General features: G+C 36.4%; 1 protein-coding gene across 1 annotated transcript; it reads right to left on the bottom strand.

The window, feature by feature from the left end:
* Positions 1–6,236: 6,236 nt before the first annotated feature.
* LOC110030351 (ACT domain-containing protein ACR8-like) lies at positions 6,237–7,957 on the bottom strand. The gene is made up of 5 exons (XM_020733023.1): positions 7,739–7,957; positions 7,533–7,578; positions 6,691–7,437; positions 6,503–6,607; positions 6,237–6,431 (listed from the first exon to the last, which is right to left on the bottom strand). Exons 1-5 carry the CDS (start codon positions 7,798–7,800, stop codon positions 6,237–6,239), a joined length of 1,155 nt encoding a protein of 384 aa, XP_020588682.1. The 5' UTR covers positions 7,801–7,957.
* Positions 7,958–8,714: the final 757 nt, after the last annotated feature.

Here is an 8,714-nt window from a genome sequence, read left to right as displayed (position 1 = left end):
TGCATTTTCAGATATCAAGAAGATACTCTGAATTATGGGCTTCCTCTCATTATCAACGATCTTGAACAACACTCTTACTTTGACCGTGATTGGGTGAGTGATCCAAAGGATCATTGATCAACAATAGGATATCACACTTCTATTGGTAATAATCTTATTTCCTGAAAGGTTCATAAACAAAAAACGGGTGCACAATCTTCCACCGAAGCAGAATATAGGGCTCTTACCAGAGCTAGCACATACATCCTCTGGTTAAGAGGCCTGCTTAATGAGCTTCGCATATCAACTCCAATGCCTCTATAACTACATATCCCATCTTCCATGCATGTACCAAACAAATTAAAATTGATTATTAATTTATCGAAGATCACATCTGTTCCAAAGATCTTGTTATTATATTGCTACACAAGACCAAGTGACTGATATTCTTAACAATAGTCACTCAGTACAATTGTTTTCTGCACTTAGAAAAACACTTTGTATCCATTCAATAGATACCAAACCTGTGAGGGACTGACAACTAGTAGTTCCAATCCACCTTAGTTGTCAATCAAACAAACACCCACCAACATCGATCTTTGCATCCTCCCTCGATAAAGTGACAACAATAGCAAGGTCCTTCTACTCCTGCTCCTCCTATGTTTCCTTCTTCTATACCCTTATAATAAAAATATTTGAATATATATTATTTAATGTGACTATCCCTTATTTTCTTTTGTTAACTATTACTGAGGTTAGATTTGGTCAGTGCTTGTTTCAATTGAAGTTTTATCCAATTTTTAGCGTGATTGTGTTGTTGTTGTTATTTATATTATTATTATTATTATTATTATGTTAGCTAATTCAATTAAGTATAGGATCACTAGATTGTGTATATCTCAAATATTTAAGCTAATCAATTAGCTTTAATAGTTATTTAGCTTTCTTGCAATTAATTGGAAATTTTCTTATCATATAGGACCTTATAATAGAAATTTGTTTGATATCATAGTTGAATCTCAAATGAATCAGGAGTTCCACATTGCTCAACTCGGATAAAGAATTGTTATTTATTAGAGGATAAGCATATCCTTCATTATTAGGGGCATTATCCATATTAATTTTGAATTCTTAGTTACTATGTAAGTTTGTTAGTCATATTGTGGAAATTTTTTACTAATTAAATGCATTTCATTAGCTTTTTTTTATTATTCATAACGAATCACATGAGTAATTTAGCGTTGATATATTACCACACAAATTATTATATATTTGTTTAAAATTTATAAATTAAAATAAAATTTTTGCACCTTATTTCTATTAATTTTAATAGATTTCTTTCATGATATAATCATGCTTGAATTATTAATAATATGAGCATTATTGAATTTATAATACTTATAGGATTTGCAAAACTGTACGTTTAAATACAGTGGTGTGTAGATCAGTAGAACTAAATTAGATATTCGCTTGCCATGCCAGCCTACAGAGTGACAGTTCCACAAAAAATTATTGTGCTCCTTTTATGTTTGTATTTGCCTTTCTATATTTGTAGGTTGTACAACTACAAGAAATATGAAGTGCAAAATATTAATTAAAAAAAAAAATCATATCGTCATTCAATAAGTCATGCATACATCTCCAAACCTTTATTTCTCTATATGAACGAATATCACCGCTGTTCAATCCTTCTGATTTGAATTAGGCTTTAGTTATTTCAAGCCTAACTCTAGTAGAAAAAAAAGTAGTTTAATTTTTTTATTTTAATTTTAAATAAATGCGGCAGGCCGGCAATAATGACAATAGAAATACTTTTAGAAGAATTTTTCAAAGATTCAACGTGGAAATAGAAAATGTAGGGCTGGCTATCGAGATTTAGGGTCCGTTCATAATATTTCAGGATAAGTTTGCGGGTCGGTCGCAGGGGTCGACTCACGGTTTGTTTTAGTGTAAAAACTCAAACGCAGTTTCAGATAAACTGGTGAAACGCGCGAACCAAACAGTACGGCAGCATTTTGAAAACGCCGCCCGTACTTATAAACTGCCCTAAACGGATCCTTAAGTTGTGACAATGACGAGTAATTGGAATAACAATTTTGTAATTAATAAAATTAATGAATTAAGGGGAAAAAAATGTTCCAAACCTTTTTCAAGTCTATTCATGCTTTGACAATTGAGGTAATTACACAAATTAATTAACTATGGTATCCCTATAAAAGAAGACTTACAATAATACATTACATTATATTATTTTTCGATGAAGATATAAAATATAATGCCATAAAAAAATTAAACTGAACAAATCAATTGACAAATATATATTTTACTTCTTTTCGAGTATTTTTTTTAATTGATCTTTGACATTCATCTAGTAATTTATGACACGTATATTTGATAAAAAAAAATTATTTATCTATTTGTTAATTAAAGAAGTCATTAGTATTAGTGTTTTATAAATTTATGCTCGAGTGTCTGATACATGTCGTGACCTAAATTTATCACAAACAAAAGTTGATATTATAAAATATTTGTGTATTATTACCTACCATTCAAATATTACGTTGCATCCAAACTTGCAAGAGCAAACATCTCTTCAAGTTCTTTTCTCAAGTCAATCAATATTTTGTATATTCTGAAATGATGAAATCAAGTATAAATTTAATGAGATAAATTTAATTTTTAAGTTTTAATTCAATCTACAATTTTGCAACATTTTCCTTATCTTTTGCTATTTTCATAATTTTGATTGTTGCATGATAGAAATTTTGTTGCACTAAAGAAAATCTAACTTAGCTTTGTATAGAAGTCTCCAACACATGTAGATGTGTTGAGAGCTACTTATAGAAGTTAGTATTATCATTCTTACATCAAAATTTTGGGCTGTATAAACCCTATGAACACTACAGAGAAGTTGAAATGATTCAATTAGGGCAGACTTTAAATTATAGATATTATTGACTCTCATAATTGAAGAAGAAATCAATAAATATGAATTATGAAAGATAACTTCCATGATGGAATTAAAAGAGCTTGGAAGATGTTTTAGTTGTCATTAAGAAATCAGAGTGGGGCATCTTACTGCACTTCAAATAGAAGTAGAGGCTAGAAACTAATAATGTAAGCAATGATTGTGGGAGAGATATTAGACAAGGGCATTGGATTGAAGTCAACAAGAAAATCAAGCAAAACATGCATTGGCATTGGCATCAACGGCATGCATTAGCTTGATTGGTGAATAAAAACATTGAAGTTGATGTGCCATCAACAAATTTATCACCATGCACAAATCTCGACGCTTTTTGAGCTAGAAACATTCCAAATTCATATTGATGAATATTGGACCCCTAATTTCTATAGTTTATAGTTAATTGAGAACCCAAAGATGCAAAAAGTCTACCAATCTGAGTTCAAAAGATCCTAGACTAAACACTTGAAGTATAGTCAGAGACTTTGGTGCATCAATTGAAAGTCTTTACGATCTCAAATTTTGACATGCTTAGTCACATCGACTGTCATGTTAATTTTTAAGTTTTAATTCAATCTACAATTTTGCAACATTTTCCTTATCTTTTGCTATTTTCATAATTTTGATTGTTGCATGATAGAAATTTTGTTGCACTAAAGAAAATCTAACTTAGCTTTGTATAGAAGTCTCCAACACATGTAGATGTGTTGAGAGCTACTTATAGAAGTTAGTATTATCATTCTTACATCAAAATTTTGGGCTGTATAAACCCTATGAACACTACAGAGAAGTTGAAATGATTCAATTAGGGCAGACTTTAAATTATAGATATTATTGACTCTCATAATTGAAGAAGAAATCAATAAATATGAATTATGAAAGATAACTTCCATGATGGAATTAAAAGAGCTTGGAAGATGTTTTAGTTGTCATTAAGAAATCAGAGTGGGGCATCTTACTGCACTTCAAATAGAAGTAGAGGCTAGAAACTAATAATGTAAGCAATGATTGTGGGAGAGATATTAGACAAGGGCATTGGATTGAAGTCAACAAGAAAATCAAGCAAAACATGCATTGGCATTGGCATCAACGGCATGCATTAGCTTGATTGGTGAATAAAAACATTGAAGTTGATGTGCCATCAACAAATTTATCACCATGCACAAATCTCGACGCTTTTTGAGCTAGAAACATTCCAAATTCATATTGATGAATATTGGACCCCTAATTTCTATAGTTTATAGTTAATTGAGAACCCAAAGATGCAAAAAGTCTACCAATCTGAGTTCAAAAGACCCTAGACTAAACACTTGAAGTATAGTCAAAGACTTTGGTGCATAAATTGAAAGTCTTTACGATCTCAAGTTTTGACATGCTTAGTCATATCGAGTGTCATCATGAGATGAATCAAATGAGTCCGAGATCATATAATTTGATGTCGTTAAGACACTTAAATGTAGAAAATATTATTTGTGATCAAGATAATTAATATGGACCATTCGATGGAGAGTTCTGATATCCATGCTAAATTTACTAAAATATCCTTCTAAAAAACTATAAATAGCCCTCTTCGTCACTTGAAATGGGAGGAAAGAAAAGAATAATAAAACTCATATTTAGTCAAATGATTATTAAATTATGTATTAATCATAATCATTATCATTTTCTATTCCCTATATCGATTACCTAGTAAACTTTCTGTCTTCTGATTCCCTCAACAAACTGTTCCATTGCTACAATGCACTCACCAACAATACGAGATCCTAAGTCTCAAGAAATTCAACAGTGATCTTCTATCATAGTATGTAGCGACATGCTCAACTTGTTTTGAGCTCATAGCCGAGTGTAGAGAAAAGCAATATATGCCATAAAAATCACCGACTGAATTGGGCCATATTCTTTTGCCCCCTTTTTATATTTAATATGAACGAATAAAGTAAATTAATTCATATATAATTCTTGCACGTTTGGTGTGTGTTTTGATTAAAGCTTTAGCTCAAAATAATTTTTTTCGAGTCTTACAGGGCTCGTATCTCATCTGTCTTGTTGGTTCGTCGTCGGTCTGATCTCCTAATCTTGGAAGTTCTTAAATGAATATTGTCACACCCTATGCAGGATATTCGACGAGACTTACTTCCAAAATGACTTACTCACTTTCAGCGCGTCTTTCCACTACCGAGCGGTTGAAACTATTTCGGGTTTTGGAGACTCTGCTTCAAGCTCAACCTTGAATACTCGGTTGATTACTTACCTCGAGAGAATGCTCTTTCATCTTAGTTGTTCTTTTCTTTGAGATTCATATTAATATTTTTGGTGTATACATATACATATAGAACTTTTGGTGTTTTAAAGCTATACTAAAAAGGTTGATTTCACTTTTAAAAAATAATAATGGTACTATTTTTAACATGATATTAAAGATTTGAGTGTTGTGTACTAAAATATTGAACTTTATATGTGAAATATGTAAATACATAAGAATTGTGGGCTATTGATGTGAATGCCCCAAAATTCTATATCTTGACACAAACGCTAACAAGCTTCAGCCTTTTTAAATTCTGTCGATACTGATGTTTGCATCACAAATAACATTATTTATCCCACCACTCACCAACCTCTAAAAGTTCGCATTCATTTCACTCCACATGTTAATGACAGACAATCCCGCACGGGCCACTTCGGTTAATAATGAACGGTCCCCAAAAGGTTCTCTCTATTGGATACGGCCTTCTAACATGGACCAATTACAACCGGGCAATTCACCGGCGTCTGATGGCGTGCCCCCAGCGGCTTACCCACCTCCTATCACATAACTACTACTACTCACGCCTTGTTCAAAATAAAAATAAAATAATAAGCCGCCAACTGCCCCCACGAAGTCTTTCATTTCAGTTGAGCGGTAGGTCTGAAGTCGGTGGAAAGTCTTTATAAAATCTCGCTTTATTTTAAAACCAATTTTCATCTCCGTTGCCAACATAACAAGCAAAACTAGTATCAATCAATGATTCACTACTAAAACCAAATTGAAATCAAAGTATACACACCATTGAATACCTACTACTTTTTCAACTTTCACTCTAACAAACCTACCCATCACTATTCTTTACTTTCTCTTTTTTTTCTCTGTCCGAATATAGCTTTTTTATCAGAAACCAGATTCTAACAGCAACCAATTATAATACTTTTCCCTTCTTATGTACAGAGACTAAAAAACCGAAGCATGAAAATCAAATCATTAGATCTTTTGTCTATGAGCAGGACCTGATGAGTCCCAAGTTGTATAGATTCCGCTTCACCAAGTTGCGATAGTCTTCCGGTCGGCTGGGTGGCCGCCGGCGTCCGTCACGTAGAAGACATTCACAGCCATCTCCCCCTTCGTAGACATCTCTGCTCTCGTTACGGATAGCCCATTTTCTCTAAAAACCCTTGTCGCCTTAGCTAGCAACCTTCGATCTGGATCCGCTACGCACAGCTCCAATCTCAAACCCTAAGAACAGAATAAAATAAAAAACAATGTATAAAAGGAATATGTGATGGCGGAAAGGGGAAGCAACGAACCTCGGATGCTCTGCGGTCGATGGCTGCTTGCAGGCATTGGATCACTCGCTGCCGCTCGGCTTCGGAGCTAATCGGGCTGCCGTCCGAATGACGAATGTAGAATTCCTGAGTGTATTTGGAGACGAATGAAAATCAAATTGCTGTTGAGTTCGAAAATTAGGGATTAGGAGAAGGAACAGAGCAGTTACTTGATAGGCTTTATCGCCGGTGGTGTCGATGATTCCGTGGAAGACAACGTACTTCATGTCGGTGAGAGTGCAAACGACGTCGAAAAGAAGTTTGGGTCGGTCGGAACACTGTACATTGACTATTGAGTAGCCCCGCTCTGTCCAGTTCTGGACGGAGACAGAGGGCTGGCCGCCACCGCCACGAAGTTCGTAGTCGCGATCGGCGAACATCATCTGATGTAAACGGCGATCAGCGCGGGTTCCTCCGGCTGCCTCGGTGGAGGACGATGAGAGAGCGGTGGTAGCACCGCGAACAACGTTACGGAGGCGGACTTCGATTCGGCGGATCTTGTCGGAGTCCTCAATCAGAGATCCGGAGTCCTCATCCTTGACGAAAAGTAGTGCTGCGATTCGTCCCTTGTGAGTCCAGAGCTTGGCTTCGACCACACTGCAGCGAAGGTCAGCGAGGACGGCGATGACCTCAGAGAGGAGCCCCGGGCGGTCAGTGCCGATGAGCTCTAGGGTTGTGAGGGCCTCCAGACCACAGGATCCGGGGCCCGCTTCGTCGCCGGCTGAACTTAGGGATCGTTCAATGTACGATATGACACTTTCGTCTGTGAGCTTCTGGCCATGACGATCAGTGACATGGAAGACGTCCATGAACCACCGGCCATCGGATGAGATGTACGCCTTCTGGATCGAAAGATCAAGGTCAGCCAGCACCTGCACTGCTTCAAGAAGAATCCCATCCTTTCTCGGGCTATCAACCTGAATCAAGAACAGCACCACAATTAGAATCCATCAAAACCTTTTCGATGTTGAGGAAACTCCAAAAAAAAAAATTCAATAGCAATTAATCGTACCTTCACCAGAGTCGCGGTGGGGCAAACTGCATTGTCAATAACGACCCTGCAGTAAGGAGATCAAAGATTTTAGATTCTCTAAACAAACACCGAAAAATAACGATTCAAGAAGCTAGCAATTCATAAATTATTAAGAAAAACATGATCTGCAGAAATTTAAACATTAAGAGATCACGAGAAGACTAGAAATCGCATTCATCACCAACCTTGGAGTGTTCATCCGAATCACCAGCTTCTCGTACTCGTCAAGAGACTTGGGCCAAGCCATCCCTCTGTTTCTCTCGTTGCTCAGGTGAGAAAGTCCCGAAGCGGGTGGTAGGCTTCGGAGAGGATTCTTTTCTCGTATTTAAAGTCCGTCTACAACGTGGACGCGCGGATCGGACGTTCACATGGCGTCGGGGTGCATTGGGGACATCCCTACGCGCCAGCTATTCGCCTATTCCCTCGTATGAACAGTCAACAGCCGTCTCTTGATAGACATCTCCCACCTCAATACAACGCGATCTGGATCGTACAATCTCCACAAACGGTGGTTGATTGGAAAGCGGGTGCAACGGAGCAGTATTTGCGCCACGTGGCTAGCTGGGCCGAATAAGCGGGCCCCAAACTTTTCAGCCAATTGTGGGCCTGGCCGGCCGGTGAATCGGACACAAGGATGGACGCATCCACGTCGTCAGATCTGTTGCCTTCTAAGCGGGCCAATGGCCAACCGGCGGCCGTCGCCGCAGAAACGTTCGCGAACAACGAGCCGTTTTGACAGCCCTAATGGCCAACCGGAGGCCGTCGCCGCAGAAACGGTCGATTGCAATTTCAGGAAAGTAAATGCAAAAAGCAAGGTAAACGACAGTTAAATTATAGCGATAAGGTGTTATAATAATTTACATACATGGCGTGATACCAACCAATGCTTATGCATGTACTTATCGCACACCTAAATTTTAATGTAAATAGTATAATTTACTTTTCATACTTCTTTTTATATATAGAATAGTATAGATGTGAGATAAGTAAATGAATAAGAATTGAGTATTATGCATGCAAATTTCTGTATTATAAGTACGTTCATAATAGCACTATAATATCATCAAATTCACACTTATTTCGTCCACACGTATTATTTTTTTTTCAAAAAAAATCTACTTGGTATAAGAAGAACTATATATATATATATATATATATATA

The sequence above is a fragment of the Phalaenopsis equestris genome, unplaced genomic scaffold (genome assembly GCF_001263595.1).
Source record: "Phalaenopsis equestris unplaced genomic scaffold, ASM126359v1 Scaffold000703, whole genome shotgun sequence".
Lineage (NCBI taxonomy): Eukaryota > Viridiplantae > Streptophyta > Magnoliopsida > Asparagales > Orchidaceae > Phalaenopsis > Phalaenopsis equestris.
Note: the sequence above shows the minus strand (reverse complement) of the source record. Positions and strands in the feature narration are given on the sequence as shown.